General features: G+C 44.4%; 1 protein-coding gene across 2 annotated transcripts in view; it reads left to right on the forward strand.

Moving 5' to 3' along the window:
• The window catches only part of dixdc1b (DIX domain containing 1b), a 157,978-nt gene that overhangs the window by 12,566 nt on the left and 127,006 nt on the right, over positions 1-18,406 (forward strand). The window contains exon 1 of one of the 2 annotated variants that reach the window (XM_060936159.1): positions 6,836-7,042. The exons of the other annotated variant lie outside the window; for it this stretch is intronic. Within the exon in view, the coding sequence (XP_060792142.1) occupies positions 6,983-7,042 (60 nt within the window). The 5' untranslated portion in view covers positions 6,836-6,982. Of the gene's footprint in view, positions 1-6,835; positions 7,043-18,406 lie in introns of those variants that run through there. 2 annotated transcript variants of the gene reach the window in all.

Raw genomic sequence — 18,406 nt, forward strand, 5'->3', positions numbered from 1 at the left:
TTCCTGTAGTGCTACATCCCAAATTGTTTTATTTGCCAGTGATAACTGTTGTCCATTAATTAACTATTTTTTTCTGTTTATAGTTATAGTTTAACAATTATTCCATGAAATCGAGTCATACATGAGCTGATAGTCGATGAGTCGCGTAGCACTGAGTTGGCTATAAGCCATGTACGATGAGATTGAGTGGAATAACTGTTTTATTCTATGTACATTCACTGGATTTTGAGAAACGGAGCATTTTTGCTTTTCCCAAATTTGATAAATACAAAATATCAGACAAAATTTTCATACTTAAAGATGAAGAATGTAAACAAACCGGGGAAACGACAGCAGTTTGTGAAAAACGCTATAATAATAATTCTTGAAAAATAAAAAAGATACGGTCTTACCATCAAATACTTTCCATATTTTGTTGCTTTTTTTGGGTTTTGTTCAGAGCATTTTTTAACATAGTTACTGGGAGACCAAATGGTCTCCCAGTGGCCAGATTTGGTCTCCTAGTCAATGCCAAACCAGCTTCACTGGGAGACCAAATTTTAAACCAAGTTATGTCTTATCATTTGGTTCGATCAGTTGCAATTAATTAACCAAGTACCATGTAAGTATACATTTAACAAGGAAAACGAAGATCTATGTTATAAGATATACACACAAGATCATGTTGGTTAAGAAAAACAAAACTAAAATTTGGTTACTGAGATGGCTGATGTCAGAATCCGATGTCATTACTGTGTAACTTTGAGCGTCTTTGACATAACATTTGTGCTTGGTAATTGCTCTTGATAGCTGTGTAGTCACTGTAGTGTGTTTGTCTGTATGGTGATTGGTGAACCATTTTGCATCACAGAATATGCCGCAGTGGTGCAGCCGCATGGACTCTGGGGCCTGTGATTGTATTGCCCAGACCAGTTGGTCTCCTAGTGGAAAATCCTTAAAAAATGCTCTGGTTTTGTTTTCAAGTAGAGTTTTTATTTTGTCCTCGGTTGGTTTAGCAAAAGACGCCGCCGTTTTGTTTTTCTCTACTCACGGTATATGAGCTGAAAGCCTAGTAGTAGAGTATCCAGTCAGAGTGTGCGATTGCTCGTATCCAGTGAACGTAGATGTAATAATTAATGTTATTACATGTCCGTGAAACAAATTAGTTTAGGAGCTATAAGTCGTCGTTCCTTCACCTGTCACCACTTTTACTGCAGCAGTTTGCCAACGATTACTATGTTAAATCTATTAATGTATCAAATGTTGCACATTTTAACTGCTTATTGTAAGATTTAATGTGATGGAATGTCCGAGAAGCAATTTCGTTCCTGTCCTCACTTACTCACTGTTTTCTCTGTCTATCTCTTTCTTGCTTCATTGGATCTCTCATCCCTGATCTGGAGAATTACAGTTCCGAAATCTGATAATATGCCCGGTTTCTGTGGCCTCTGGTGTTGTTTGAAAGTTATGGAAGAGCCCTTTTGAACTATTATAGTGTGATTGTGTAACATTTACAACGTCTCATACGAGTTGGTCTTTGCAATCCGGAGTTATCGGGCTACCGGACTTTTCAAGTGCAGATCTCACAGGTTCTCCGCAAAAAATTCAATCACATGACCAGTGTGCTCTCTGTATATTTTAACCCTCTATACACAGGTTGGGACCCCTGGTGTTCCAACAGTGCAACTTTATCACCTGTATTATGTGTGAATCACATGTGCACAATACACATGCTCAGATTTTTGCGTCATGATGCATCAGTGCACCCTTAGTGGTTGTCACTCAGTTGTCTGAGTAAAGTCTAAAGGAGAATTTTGAATAGTTTTCTCTTTGGGGATCCAGATTTTAAAATAATAGAAAATGCTAGAACTTGACTTGTGGTTGAGATACATGCAAAATATAAGGAAACCCTGTACTCTTCTACTGTATGTAGTAGAAAACGTATCATGTATCCATCCATCATCGATATGGCTTATCCGATAGGGTCGCAATGGAAGCTGGAGCCAAACCCAGGTTGCCAATCAGCCGTAGGGCTAACGCAGAGACAACCAACCATTCACACTCGCATTCACACCTGTGGGCAATTTAGAGTAGCCATTTGACCTAACCTCCAGGTCTTTGGACTGTGGGAGGAAACCAGAGCACCTGGAAGAAACCCACGTGGGTATGGGGAGAACCTGCAAACTCCACACAGAAAGGCCCCAGTTGGCTGAGATTCAAACCCAGAACCTTCTTGCTGTCCGGTGATAGTGGTAACCACTGCAGCTGCACTGCATTTGTGTGTTGTCAGGGAGGAGGGTCAAGAAATTTTCAATCATGGCTACAGAAGGAACATCAAGGAACACGTCGTAGGAGTTGTCAAATTAGGCGAGAAAATATAAAAAATTCTGACTTTTCATCAACGTGTCCCTGTTCTTTGATTGTCACACTACAAGGCCCGTAGTAAAATAAATAAAATAAAATAAATACCTGTCTGAACACCAAATTACAGAATACCGTACTAAATAATAAGTGACAACAATAGTCTAATCCACACATTGCTTCATATTGTGGCTGTCTATTTGGGCAATAGACTAGTATGGGTAGTTTGGGGGGGGGGGCAGCACGGTGGTGTAGAGATTAGCACTGTCGTCTCACAGTAAGAAGGTCCTGGGTTTGAGCCCAGCATTTCTGTGTGGAGTTTGCATGTTCTCCCCATGTCTGTGTGGGTTTCCTCCAGGTGCTCCAGTTTTCCCCGCAGTCCAAAGACATGCAGGTTAGGCTGGGATAGGTGGCTCTAAATTGACCGTAGGTGTGAATGGTTGTTTGTGTCTATGTGTCAGCCGAGCGATGACCTGGCGACTTGTCCAGGGTGTACCCCGCCTCTCACCCATCATCAGCAGGGATAGGCTCCAGCTTGCCTGCAACCCTGTACAGGATAAGCGGCTACAGATAATGGATGGATGGATGGATGGATGGGGTAATTTGTGGTGCAATATTAAGCTAAGAGAGATGAGACTGAGATGATATGGGCACATCCTGAGAAGAGATGCAGAGCATGTTGGAAGGAGAATGTTGAGGATGGAGCTGCCATCCATCCATCATCTCATATCTCATCTCATCTCATCTGTAGCCGCTTATCCTGTTCTACAGGGTCGCAGGCAAACTGGAGCCTATCCCAGCTGACTGTGGGTGAGAGGCGGGGTACACCCTGGACAAGTCGCCAGGTCATCACAGGGCTGACACACAGAGACAAACAACCATTCACACTCACGGTCAATTTTGAGCCACCAATTAGCCTAACCTGCATGTCTTTGGACTGTAGGGGAAACCGGAGCACCCAGAGGAAACCCATGCAGACACGGGGAGGACATGCAAACTCCACACAGAAAGGCCCTCGCCGGCTGCTGGGCTCGAACCCAGGACCTTCTTGCTGTGAGGCGACAGTGCTGACCACTACAACACTGTGCCGCCCGATCGAGCTGCCAGGCACATGAAAACGAGGAAGGCCAAAGAGGAGATGGGGTGAGAGAGAACATGAAAGTGGCAGGTGTGGTAGAGAAGGATGCGATAGACTAGGAGCAACGAAGACGAAACACCCGCTGTGGCGACCGCTAATCGGGAGCAGCCAAAAGAAGAAGAAGGATGGCGTAGTTTGGGACGTTGATACCAGTTTTTTACAGGGCACCACCACCAAACTGCCCATGTATAATATAAAAACGTTTCACTGAAGTATGTTAAGGGTTAGAGGCGACAGGGTGGTGTAATGGTTAGCACTGTCGCCTCACAGCAAGAAGGTCCTGGGTTCGAGCCCAGCGGCCGGCGAGGACCTTTCTGTGTAGTTTGCATGTTCTCCCCGTGTCTGCGTGGGTTTCCTCTGGGTACTCCGGTTTCCCCTACAGCATGCAGGTTAGGCTAATGGGTGGCTCTAAATTGACCGTAGGTGTGAATGGTTGTCTGTGTCAGCCCTGTGATCTCCTCACAGCAAGAAGGTTATGGGTTCGAACCCAGCGGCCGGCAAGGGCCTTTCTGTGTGGAGTTTGCATGTTCTCCCCGTGTCTGCGTGGGTTTCCTCCGGGTGCTCTGGTTTCCCCCACAGTCCAAAGACATGCAGGTTAGGTTAACTGGTGACTCTAAATTGACCGTAGGTGTGAATGTGAGTGTGAATGGTTGTCTGTGTCTATGTGTCAGCTCTGTGATGACCTGGCGACTTGTCCAGGGTGTACCCCGCCTTTCACCCGTAGTTACGGTAGCTGGGATAGGCTCCAGCTTGCCTGCGACCCTGTAGAACAGGATAAAGTGGCTAGAGATAATGAGATGAAATGAGATGTTAAGGGTTAGAGGCGGCAGGGTAGTGTAATGGTTAGCACTGTCGCCTCACAGCAAGAAGGTTCTGGGTTCGAGCCCAGCGGCCAGCGAGGACCTTTCTGTGCAGAGTTTGCATGTTCTCCCTGTGTCTGCGTGGGTTTCCTCCGGGTGCTCCAGTTTCCCCCACAGTCCAAAGACATGCGGTTAGGTTAATATGGGACGGCCTTGGGCTGAGGTGCCCTTGAGCGAGGCACCTAACTGCTCCCCGGGCGCTGTTAGCATGGCTGCCCACTGCTCTGGGTATGTGTGTGTGCTCATTGCTCATGTCTGTGTTCACTGCTTCAGATTGGTTAAATGCAGAGAGGAAATTTCGCAAGTGTGTGATGAATAAAGTTGTGCTTTCTTTCTTTTTGTGATGACCTGGCGACTTGTCCAGGGTGTACCCCGCCTCTCACCCATAGGCAGCTGGGATAGGCTCCAGCTTGCCTGCGACCCTGTAGAACAGGATAAGCAGCTACAGATAATGGATGGATGGATGTTAAGGGTTTTCACACACACGCGGGAAAAATCAGGATTTGAGCCACTCTGCAGTAAAGGTTTTGTTTTTGAAGTATTTCTCCTCAAAAGAGTTCTTGATTATGTACACTACTGTTCAAAAGTTTGGGGTCACTTTGAAATGTCCTTATTTTTGAAAGAAAAGCACTGTTCTTTTCAATGAAGATCACTTTAAACTAATCAGAAATCCACTCTATACATTGATAATGTGCTAAATGACTATTCTGGCTGAGCAATTCCAGCGTTATGGACGTGACACTTGAACTCAAAATGGCAACAAATGACCCAGTGCATGTTTTATTGTCTCCCAGTATTTAAACAGGTGTTGCATATTTTAAGGCTGTACCATACTGGAGAAGTGATAGAACAAGAACAATTCCCATAGTACATCTAGGGCATGCCAGAAAACGCCAATAAAAGATGCGTTATGGACGTGACAGAAAAAGTATCACTTTTCTTGGGTGACTGTACATTTTTATCAAACTCTGTGAAATTGTAAACCTAATGTTGAAATGGAGATATCCGTTTGATAGAGGGGTCCAAGGTGAATATTAAAAAATCTTTGTTTAAAATATTTTGTACTTCATGCAGAGTTTCGGAAGGAAAAGTCAGCGTTATGGATGTGACGAAATTCTGTTATGGATGTGATGCGTCTGAAATAGACATGGCATATGTTCAGAAAATCAGCAATTTAACCACCATAACCCTTTGAAAAACTCTCTAAATCTCATCTCATCTCATTATCTCTAGCCGCTTTATCCTTCTACAGGGTCGCAGGCAAGCTGGAGCCTATCCCAGCTGACTACGGGCGAAAGGCGGGGTACACCCTGGACAAGTCGCCAGGTCATCACAGGGCTGACACATAGACACAGACAACCATTCACACTCACACCTACGGTCAATTTAGAGTCACCAGTTAACCTAACCTGCATATCTTTGGACTGTGGGGGAAACCGGAGCACCCGGAGGAAACCCACGCGGACACGGGGAGAACATGCAAACTCCGCACAGAAAGGCCCTTGCCGGCCCCGGGGCTCGAACCCAGGACCTTCTTGCTGTGAGGCGACAGTGCTAACCACTACACCACCGTGCCGCCCCAACTCTCTAAATATCAGCTAAAACTATCAAAGTTCTTAAATAATATTTAGGATGGCTATTGTTTTGCTGTTTTGTGGATTTTAGCATACATTTCTGTGGCTTGTGGCAATAATATAGAATTGTACATGATCAAAGTTGGTTTTAGCTTGGGTTTTACATTATAAGAAAGAAAGACTGACAGTGACATATTAGGTTGGTTACAAATTGGTTCAACTTATTCACATCTGTAAAATACAGGCCTAGGTGAGATCTCTGGGAGTGGTTTTGATGTATTACATGTTGCTTTATTTTTGCATGGTGAGGTTGACATTTACATGGAATTGCCCAGCTGCAAATGTCTGGTTTTTGGTGCAATATCTCCATAGGTGTATAGAGGCCCATTTCCAGCAACTCTCACTCCAGTGTTCTAATGGTACAATGTGTTTGCTCATTGCCTCAGAAGGCTAATGGATGATTAGAAAACCCTTGTACAATCATGTTAGCACAGCTGAAAACAGTTGAGCTCTTTAGAGAAGCTATAAAACTGACCTTCCTTTGAGCAGATTGAGTTTCTGGAGCATCACATTTGTGGGGTCGATTAAATGCTCAAAATGGCCAGAAAAATGTCTCGACTATATTTTCTATTCATTTTACAACTTATGGTGGGAAATAAAAGTGTGACTTTTCATGGAAAACACAAAATTGTCTGGGTGACCCCAAACTTTTGAACGGTAGTGTATGTATTTTATTTAGCTCTGTAGGCTAATCTCTGAGGTAATGTGTATATTTTCCGAGTCAGATTAGCCAAACTACTGTAACCTGGGGCATCGCCATAACGACAGCTGCGCGTGCGCGTTGTGCGCATGCGCGTTAGCTCGAGCCACATCGGATCCTGTTGCTGTTGTGCTGTGTGTATGCGCGCGCGCGCGTGCGTGCGTGCACATATGGCCATCGCACGAGCCTGAGCCGATGTTTGTCCAGTTTCTTTGTTTGGCCCAGTGCGTTTCCATGACGATCCAGTGAGGAAGAGGACTAGCGGGACCTGCCTCTCATCTTCCTCATCTCCGTGTGAGAAGGCAGAAGAATGATCGCATCCTTATCTAAAGGAAATTTGCTCGATGTGCTGCAGGAGGGCTTCAATGAGGTACACAGGCAAAGCAGCAACTTTCAGTCTCTCCACTGTTTCCGTCTCAACCCCGAGCAGGATAAACACAGCTCTGTTCCAGCCTCCACACTCAGCTGCTCACTGCATGTTGTCGAGTAGCTGAACTCAAGCTAGCCGTTATGTCATGTTTTTGTAAAACGAGGGACGCGAACTGCTTCTCTGCATCTCCATATGTGCCAGGGTTTTGCTTTAGAGATGCGCCGATACGATACTGAGTCTCTCTATCGGATCAGGATTAGCCTGGAATGGCAGCTCGGTACTGCATTGGATTTGATCGATAGTTTTTGAATGTCACGTGACGTGGTGTTTGGTTTTGTTGTTCAGGAACATATCCGTGAGCATGCATTTGTCATTATTTCCACTTGAGTCATGCTGAGTCTGATTTACAGCTTCTTGCCAGGATAATAAACATACTAAACACGGTCACATGGGTGGTGATGGATACAGTGGAGAAGTCTTTATGGCTGGATGTCTGAAGATTCTCAGTCATCCAGGTACGTAGTAATCTGTGGTTGGTAGAAGAGAGCAACTGGACTTGCTTGAAGATTCTTGAAAACGTTTCGCCTCTCATCCGAAAGGCTTCCTCAGTTCTGTCTGACTAATAGGGAGTATCAAGTATTTATCCTCTCATGGATCATCATAGAATCCGAATCTTCACAGACATGTTTCTACGCACTTTGGGATGAGTTCCCTTCGACTGGTGCGGGAGTATGAGAGGACTTCCAGAAAACTGGCAGACATCTTAGCCAGAGAGGATCATTCATTTTTGTCAACCTGGAACGACCATCACTGAACAGAGGTGGGTGTCTAAGGTGGGGTTTACATTAGACCGTATCAGCGGATCATCAGATTAACGTTTTTAAAACGATTCGCGTGCACACAGCAACGCCAATACACGGATACGCTCGGCTCCGCAGGCATCCTGCGCTCCAAATCACTCCGCCCTGTACAGCGAGTGCCCTCTGGAGGGTGCGCACTCCGGCCCTGTGCAGCTCACAGAGCGCGCGAGTGAAGCGCACGAGCAGTGATTCGGGACTGAGCCGCTGTGTGTGTGATCCCAGTGCATATCGGGCATGCGCGTCACTTACCACTTGCAAGTGGAAGGATGGCAAGCCTAAAGACAATCATAACTACACAATGGGCAGTATTTGCATCAGTATTTGCAGTATTTTCATACTTTTATACTCTTTAATGAAAGGTGATACAAGGCGGAAGTCCGCGCCGTTTTTCAGCAGTCGCGTCACATGACCAACGCCAGCGAATCAGGAAGGTGGATGTCACAGTGACGTTGTCCAATGACGACGCCAGCTAGAGCTCAGCACAGCGTATCCGCGTATTCTCAATGTTTACACAGCACCGGACCAGACACGATCTGGATTGAATACGTGGACCCTGGCGGATTCCCGTTTCTCGGTAAACGGACAGTGCATCCGCGAAGAAAACGAGACAGATACGGTCTAATGTAAACTTGGCGTCAGGTGGTGTTTACGTTAGACCGTATCCGTATCGTTGTCGTTGCGGATGCACTGTCCGTGCACATTGAAACGCCGGGAAACGACTCCACAGGCGGAACAATTTGAATCCGCCAGGGCCCACGTATTCAACCCAGTACATTATCTGATCCGGTGCTGTGTAAACATTGAGGAACGAGGATACGCAGTGCTGAGCTCTAGCTGACGTCGTCATTGGGCAACGTCACTGTGACATCCACCTTCCTGATTCGCTGGCGCTGATCATGCCACGTTGGTCATGTGACGCGACTGCTGAAAAACAGCGCGGACTTCACTTCCTGCTATTTGTCGACGGAAATACAGCATGGAAAACAACATGTCCCCATATTTTGTTTGGACACTTTCCCAGTCCACACCCTGAGCCGACACCGTTGTTTTATAATCCAATGTTACGTTTAGTAACAATTGGACCTCGTCGTCCGTCCATGAAAAAATGGTCTTTAGGCTTGCCATCCTTCCACTTGCAAGTGGTGAGTGACTTGCGCATGCCCGATATGCACTGGGATCATGTGACATGCCGTCTAATTAGTCATGTGATTAGCGTATCCGTGTATTGGCGTTGCTGTGTGCACGGGGAACGGTTTTGTTGCGGGCACAGAAATTTTGTGTGTGTACGCGAATCGTTTTAAAAACGTTAATCTGATGATCCGCTGATTCGAACTAATGTAAACAGCGCTTAAGACATCTTTGCAGCCATCAGAATTCTGATTCGGATTCTGTGATGATCCATGAGAGGATAAATACTTGATACTCCCTATTAGTCAGACAGAACTGAGGAAGCCTTTCGGATGAGAGGTGAAACGTTTTCAAGAATCTTCAAGCAAGTCCAGTTGCTCTCTTCTACCAACCACAGATTACTTTATGGCTGGAGTGTTTCTAAATAGTGCCATTACATATCTCATTAGTGTGCTTGTGCTTGCAAGCACACTATTGTTGTTCTTAAGTTTACTTATTCTGCCTTATTCCGACACGTTTTTTGGATCCACTCCTCCTCCTAGGGCGTTCGAGATAGACACACCGTTCCAACTCTGAGACGTCTGGCCCGAAGTGGTGTAGTGTGCTTGTATACAGCTTTTGGATCAACGCGCTCGTTCTCTTGTTCTTGTCGTTTTTCTTTTGTTTTTAGGGCTCATGAATCGAATCGTCCTACTCGGACACGCTCCATCGCAGATGCACCAAACCTCATGTGATACTTCAGGTCAACTCCCCCGACACACACGTGCAATCGGTTCTGACCCGCACTCATATTTTTCCTTTCTTTTTGCTCATCCCTTTTTCCTCCATAGGCTTGCATTGATTTTTGGCCCCAGTGAAAATGAATGGTGTTTCAGGAGAAAAACTTTCACTCTCCATCAATTTTTTTAACCAAATGACCAAACTTGAAGAAACTTCACTTGATGCCTCAGGCCAAGTCCCCGCACAGATCCATCCCCTCATCTGAGACCTGCACTCGTCTTTTCCTTGGTTTTCACGCATCTCTTTTTACCTCCATAGGCTTCCATTGATTTTTGGCCTCGTTCAAATGAATGGAGTTTTGCTCAGTAACACTTCACCACACATCCACCAGACTTCTTCATACGGCACCTCAGGCCAAATCACCCGTCACACACGATATCAGTTCTGACCCGCACTCGTCTTTGTCTTGCCTTTCATCCATCCATTTTTTTTTCTCCATTTTGCCGCTAATCAGTGGAAGCTTGACTGAGTCATTCCTCCCTTCCCCCATAGGTGATGATGCGTTTGGCAAGGATCTGCTCATTTGAGACTGACAGCAAATCAACTTCAACTCAATGGCCACTTTATTAGGAATACTTACGTGCGCACACAATAGCAATTAGCATTTCAGCATTCACGTGTTACCATGCTAGCTGTTAGCATGTTACCCATTACGATATCATGCCTGCTGTTAGCTTGCGAGTTGTTAGCATGTTCACCATTTGCATGTTATCATGAGAGCTGTTAACATGTTAAGATTAGCATGGTAGCATGCAGAGTTCGCATGTTTGCTGTTAGCGAGTTCTCCTGAGCATGTTAACATGCTAACTATTAGCATGTTAGCTGTTAGCATGTCACCCTCAGCGTGTCAGCATGCTAAAAGTTAACATACTAGCCATTAGCATGTTAGCCTGTTAGCATGATAGCTGTCAGCATATCAGCCTTAAAGTGTTAGAATTTTAACAAATAGCATGTTAATCATTAGCATGTTAGAATGTTAGCTGTTAGCATTAACATGTTAGTTGTTAGCATGTTGGCATGCTAGCTTTTAGCATGCTAGCACGATAGCTGTTCTGCTACAGCTCAGCAAGCACACTTTGCATTTTCTCTGCGGAAATGCAGTCTAGTTATCTCTAGCCGCTATATCCTGTTCTACAGAGTCGCAGGCAAGCTGGAGCCTATCCCAGCTGACTACGGGCGAAAGGCGGGGTACACCCTGGACAAGTCGCCAGGTCATCACAGGGCTGACACGCAGACAACCATTCACACTCACATTCACACCTACGGTCAATTTAGAGTCACCAGTTACCCTAACCTGCATGTCTTTGGACTGTGGGGGAAACCGGAGCACCCGGAGGAAACCCACGCGGACACGGGGAGAACATGCAAACTCTGCACAGAAAGGCCCTCGCCGGCCACGGGGCTCAAACCCGGACCTTCTTGCTGTGAGGCAACAGCGCTAACCACTACACCACCGTGCCGCCTGCCATTACGTGTAAAGTGCATATTCTGGACCAATTTCGTGTTGTTTTTTTTATATGAAAGTATGTCCCTTTACACACTCATCCAGAAGGGTAATTTTGCACAAGGCCATCTGTCTACAGCAGAAAAAAATAAAATAACAAAACGCGTCTGGAAAAATTTGTTTTTCCAAGGGAGTCTGGAGCCAGATTCGTGACGTTACCTGCGGAAGCGCCAGCAGGCTGCGCGAGCTTTGCACGGTTTCAGTGCACAGCCTGTGTAGACCAAGCGCTCCCATTTCTCTCTCATTGTCCGGTCTTTTGGGAAACGATGAGTACTAATCCCATCATGAGTGGTGTTGCTACACCCTCCTACGAGACATCTGTTAACCATTTTAATAATTACGTGATAACATTGAAGAAATTTGCAGAAAACCACCAGGTCGTTTTCTCATAAACAAACCAGCGCTGACGTAGGATTCAGAGGGAGGCGTCCCGCACGTGACGTCACGAAAATCAGTGTTTGCCGGGAAATCCAAATGCCAAGTTTTTTCAGAGGTGGACCAATTCGCCTCAAATGGCTTGATTTCAACTGAATTTTTCTGGTATTGCACAAGGTAAAAAATTGCACAAAATGCAGAATGTTACAGATATTTGACCAAAGTTTAATATAAAATAGGAGAATTACATTGATCTTGCTCCTGAATTTACCCGTGATATTTTTTTCTTTACCAAATTTTAACAGAAAATGAGAGCGCCTGAAAGGGAAACCATATTTAGAACAAACCTGCTACGAGCTAGTCAAAAACCTGTTTGACAAGCTACATCAGCTCGGAAGTTTCCAAAAATAAAACTCGCTTTGTCTGTCGTTATCACTATCCCTGTTGTAAAATAAATGCTATTATACTGAGAAATGCGAAAATAACTGTTGACAAAAAATTGCTATGTTTGTTGTGAATGAGTGAATCGCCAAAGGTCTGTAGCCGGGGTCTGTATCGTAGGATTCCGGACCGCTCGTGAGCCAATCAGACCGCACGATTTGATGGAAACTGGACCCTGAATGGGGTTCGGGGCAGAGCCCTGGTAGGGGGTCAGGGGGACGAAGCTGACGGACTTTGGGCTTTTTTGACAGTGAAACTGGCCAATAAATGGATTGGAAATGCTAAATCATTTTTAAAATCATTTTACAAAAAATTAACACATTCTTACTGTACATACCATCTTTATTGTCAGTGTGAGACTCATTTGACATTTCATTTGAGACTGATGCGCCTGATCCCTGAATTAATTATATATATATTTTTGTGTGTGAAAAATAAATGGACTTCCATGCATAAACAAAATACCCAATTACAATAAGTGCATACATTTATGTAATTTTCCTATTTTATATTAAACTTTGGTCAAATATCTGTAACATTCTGCATTCTCTGCAATTTTTTTTACCTTGCGCAATACCAGAAAAATTCAGCTGAAATCAAGCCATTTGAGGCGAATTGGTCCGCCTCTGAAAAAACTTGGCATTTGGATTTCCCGTGAAACGTTGATTTTCATGACGTCGCGTGCGGGACGCCTCCCTCTGAATCCTACGTCAACGCTGGTTTGTTTATGAGAAAACAACCTGGTGGTTTTCTTCAAATTTCTTCAACGTTATCACGTAATTATTAAAATGGTTAACAGATGTATCGTAGGAGGGTGTAGCAACACCAATCATGATGGGATTAGTACTCATCGTTTCCCAAAAGACCGGACAATGAGAGAGAAATGGGAGCGCTTGGTGTACGCAGGCTGTGCACTGAAACCGTGCAAAGCTCACGCAGTCTGCTGGCGCTTCCGCAGGTAACGTTATGAATCTGGCTCCAGACTCCCTTGGGATTTTTCCAGACGCGTTATATTTTTTTTCTGCTGTAGACAGATGGCCTTGTGCAAAACTACCCTTCTGGATGAGTGTGTAAAGGGACATACTTTCATATAAAAAAACCCACGAAATTGGTCCAGAATATGCACTTTAAAACTAGACAGGTCTCCACAAATCGCGCCTCTCCTTGGTTCACCTCTGAGCTTAGGGCTATGAGGGCCAAGGGAAGGCGGCGAGAGCGTCTTTATAAGAAAACTGGCCTTACGATTCATCTTTCACTCTTCTCTGAACGCATCGCAAAGTATAAGGATGCTCTGAATGCTGCCCGATCCTCCTACTACGCTAACATCATTAAGAGTGGGAACCGTAGACCCAAAACTCTGTTTAATACAATAAATAAACTTCTTCAGCCTCCTTCCTCAACCACTCCCAGTTCCCCTGCTCAGTGTCAGGCTTTTTTGGATTTTTTTTCAAGGATAAAATTGACAGTATTTACCAACACTTTCATTCTGAAATTCATTCTTCTGTCTCGCAAGTAGCTCTTTCTTATAAAGCTGACTGCTGTCTCTCTGCTTTCTCTCCTGCCGATTCTTCTAAAGTATCGGAAATTATGACTAAGTCCTCCTCGTGTCTGCTGGACCCTGCACCCACTGCACTTCTCAAATCCTGTGTATCTGCTATCTCCCCTTATATTGCTCATATGATTAATCGGTGTTTTGCTTTAGGCACTGTTCCCACCTCCCTCAAAATTGCTTCTGTTACACCACTACAAAGAAACCTGGCCTCGATTCTTTTTCACTGTCCAATTACAGACCCATTTCAAATCTCCCTTTCCTAGCTAAAGTAATGGAGCGAGTTGTAGCCTCTCAGCTTCATACTTTCCTTGCTCGTAATGATCTCTATGAACCCTTTCAGTCAGGCTTTCGCAATCTGCACAGCACTGAATCTGCTCTCTTAAGAGTTGTTAATGACCTCCTGCTCTCAACTGTTGCTGGTCATCTCAATGTCCTTGTTCTCTTGGACCTCACAGCTGCCTTTGACACTGTACATCATGAGATACTCATTTCCAGACTATCTTCTTTTGGTATTACTGGCTTAGCTTTAGCCTGGTTTCAGTCATATCTAGCAAACCGGCAACAGTCCATCTCTATTGGTGTTCATAAATCATCCACTGTTACTGTTGCTCAAGGTGTGCCTCAGGGTTCTGTCCTTGGTCCCCTTTTTTTTTATATTATATATTTCTCCTATAGGCCAGATTATTCGTAACCATGGCCTTAACTTTCATTGTTATGCTGATGACATTCAAATCTACATCACTATCACCCCTTCCATAGCCTCTGTTCAGCTGCTAAGGACTTGCGTCACTGACCTTAAGCAATGGTTGCATAAAAACTGCCTTAACCTTAATGCTAGCAAAACAGAGGTCCTACTAGTAGGTACCAAAAGACAGGTTCTGAACAATTCCAGTTTCACTATTGATGTTGATGTTGTGTCTGTTAGTCCTTCCCAAGTTATAAAAAAAACCCTTGGAGTTCTCTTTGACTCCACCCTGACGTTTGAACCCCATTTTAAATTAATTACTCAGAATGCTTTCTTTCACCTCCGCAATATTGCTCGTCTCCGCCGTCTTCTCTTGGAAACTGATGCCAAAATGTTGGTCAATGTGTTTATTTTTTCTCATCTTGACTATTGCAGTTCTCTCTTTTATGGTCTCCCTGCCACATTGCTCAATCGCCTGCAGTACATCCAAAACTCAGCAGCAAGAGTCCTCACACTCGCCAAGTTCACTGCTCACATCACTCCTGTTTTACAGCAACTGCATTGGTTGCCAGTTATTTCTCGGATTAAATATAAAATCTTGCTTTTAACCTATAAAGCTCTTCATGGTTTCGCCCCTTCCTATCTCTGTGAGCTAATTAATTTGGACTGTCCCTCCCGCTCCCTCAGATCATCTGTCTGTGGACTTCTGACTGTTCCACGTTTTAAACTGGCATCTATGGGTGGCAGATCATTCAGTGTTGCTGCTCCTAAACTTTGGAACTCGTTACCACAATCGCTTCGTGACTGTTCCACTCTCTCTTCCTTAAAAGCTAACTTGAAAACTTTCCTCTTTACCCCACACTACTCTTCCTAGTGTGGCTTTTTTTTTTGGTAACTCCTGTGTAAAACGTCGTTGGATTTGTGGAAGGCGCTATATAAATTGAAATCTCATCTCATCATCTCTAGCTGCTTTATCCTTCTACAGGGTCGCAGGCAAGCTGGAGCCTATCCCAGCTGACTACGGGCGAAAGGCGGGGTACACCCTGGACAAGTTGCCAGGTCATCACAGGGCTGACACATAGACACAGACAACCATTCACACTCACATTCACACCTACGGTCAATTTAGAGTCACCAGTTAACCTAACCTGCATGTCTTTGGACTGTGGGGGAAACCGGAGCACCCGGAAGAAACCCACGCGGACACGGGGAGAACATGCAAACTCCGCACAGAAAGGCCCTCGCCGGCCCCGGGGCTCGAACCCAGGACCTTCTTGCTGTGAGGCGACAGCGCTAACCACTACACCACCGTGCCGCCTAAATTGAAATTATTATTATTATTATTATTATATTCTTGGGTTTCACGTGACGTCACATCCACTTTATTAGTTATTCAAAACTTTAGCTGGGGGTGGCACGGTGGTGTAGTGGTTAGCGCTGTCACCTCACAGCAAGAAGGTCCTGGGTTCGAGCCCCGTGGCCGGCGAGGGCCTTTCTGTGCGGAGTTTGCATGTTCTCCCCGTGTCTGCGTGGGTTTCCTCCGGGTGCTCCGGTTTCCCCCACAGTCCAAAGACATGCAGGTTAGGTTAACTGGTGACTCTAAATTGACCGTAGGTGTGAATGTGAGTGTGAATGGTTGTCTGTGTCTATGTGTCAGCCCTGTGATGACCTGGCGACTTGTCCAGGGTGTACCCCGCCTTTCGCCCGTAGTCAGCTGGGATAGGCTCCAGCTTGCCTGCGACCCTGTAGAAGGATAAAGCGGCTACAGATAATGAGATGAGAAAACTTTAGCTGGTCGTCAACCAAAGCTCAGTTGACAAAGCGTTTGTACGGAGAAGGTGCATTGCTCGCATGAAAAATACCTTACGCTTGCGTTGTTTTAGGTTGTTCGAATCGATCAAACCATGAAACTGAAAAGTTTCTTCAGGGTTCACCGTGAACTAAAAAAAAAAAAGGTGAACGAACACAGGATTTCACAAAAAGACGTTGAGAAAGGTGGCTTTTGAACCTCTGACTGAAATCAAAGGGAGCCGAGTCACAGCATGCTCAAGTTTGCAGTGATCACTTGGTGGAAGGTTTGTATCTCCCTCTCAGCTACGTCCTTAGAGTTTTCCAAGTACTTTTCTTGCTATGCGTCGTTATTTTACGGTACTTTTTTTTAGTCATGAAGCGCTAAAGTCCCCAGCTGTTTCTTTGTTTACGCCTCACAAAGTCCATATGCATGAAGGCCACGACAAAATTCTTCCCCAGCCATACAGCTACAATGCGCCGTTATCACTTCTCCGTCTTGTTTAACTAAGATCCAGGTCTTTAAAGGGGTTTCTGATGATCTTTGTGAATGATTTACCTGAGAGATAAGAGCCAATACAAGTGAGAATCAAGCCAAGTGTTGTTTGTTTACACTTCAACTTGCAGCGCGTCGTTGTAAAGTCGCGAACGAAAAGCTTAAAAAAAACAATACAGGATTCATTCATAAGCCTCCATACTCTTCCACGCTTTCATCCGTTTTGCGGTGTAGAAGGACGTCTGCAACACCAGATAGTTCGAGATGTCGGAGAACTCGACTGAAGGGTTGTTTTCGAGATCGTATGACAAATCCTTCTTTCCCAGACTGTAGGGGTTGATTCCATTGCACATAGCAATCTTCTGAATATATCTAAAGCGAGCAGTGGCTTCTAGATTACGAGCGTACGCTGATACATTATCGCTAGTTGTTTGCACTACGGCAGCCGTTTTGGTTTGCTAGACCACCAGCTGTTTCACTTCTGTTAAAACCGCTCAGAAGTGTCACGTGACTGAAACCCAGCAATACCGTCAGTAGAGAAAAACAAAATGGCAGAGCGTTTTGCTGAACCAGCCGAGGACGAAATAAAAACTCTGCTTGAAAACAAAACCCCCAAAGATGCAAAAAAAAAGCAACAAAATACGGAATGAAAGTATTTGATGGTAAGAACGTATCTTGTTTTATTTTTTTAAGAATTATTATCGTATTTTTCACAAATTGGTACGGTCATTTCGCCTGTTGGTTTCCATTCTAAGCGGAAATGATTTTGTCAGACGTTTTGTATAAAGTTTTTATTGATTGAATTTGCAAAACATAAAAATGCTCTATTTCTCAAAATCCAGTGAATGTGGAGAGAATAAAACAGTTATTCCACTCAATCTCGTCGTACGTGGCTTATAGCCAACTCAGTGCTACGCGACTCCTCGACTACCAGCTCATGTATGACTCGATTTCTTGGAATAACTGTTAATCAGTCAAGGAAAACAAACTAACCATACAAACGAGCTGACAAAGCACAACTAAATAGAGAAAAAATAATAATACTTGATTAATTTCGATGGTTTCGTGCTTTACGTTCAGCCGGTAACCCACTGCACACTGTGCTTTGCACAAACCATGCTTGTCATAATTTTCTTAACCTTGCATAGTTTTCCGCACAGCCTTTTCTACGAAGATGGAATTTCACTCCGTTTGTCAATGTCAGCACCACTTATTTACAGATGAATTAGCACCAGAATTGACAGAATTTTATTGGACGCACAGCATGATATGACTGAATTTTTCATTGGCTATGCGGAGCGTTCCTTTTTGTTTTTTAAATGCCTATTTTCTTTTTTACTTTTTTTCAAACAATAACATGCTTTATTTTCATTCTTCCACAGTTTTCCATTTTTGTGTGTTATTATTTGCATTTAGCAATATTTTTTTTTGTCCACGGCACAATTTAAAGGGCCCTTGATCTACATTTGGGTCGCAACCCACCAGTTGATAAACACTTATCTAATCCACATGTTGCTTCATATTGTGGCTGACTAAAATGTAATAAACATACGTTTTTGAGCTGTTAGAAGAAGGAAGAAATGTGCTTGTTTTTAATAGATGTAATATTGAGAGGTAATCAACAGAAATGTTAGACACAGTAAAAACTTTACTCAATGTCAGCGTAGGAGTAGGCTCGAAAAGATGTCTCAAAACCGTGTGCGTTGGAGACGAGTACTCGATGGCCTGTGCTCTTCTATGGAGTAAGAAGACGAT

The sequence above is a fragment of the Neoarius graeffei genome, chromosome 12 (genome assembly GCF_027579695.1).
Source record: "Neoarius graeffei isolate fNeoGra1 chromosome 12, fNeoGra1.pri, whole genome shotgun sequence".
In the NCBI taxonomy this organism is placed as follows: Eukaryota; Metazoa; Chordata; class Actinopteri; order Siluriformes; family Ariidae; genus Neoarius; species Neoarius graeffei.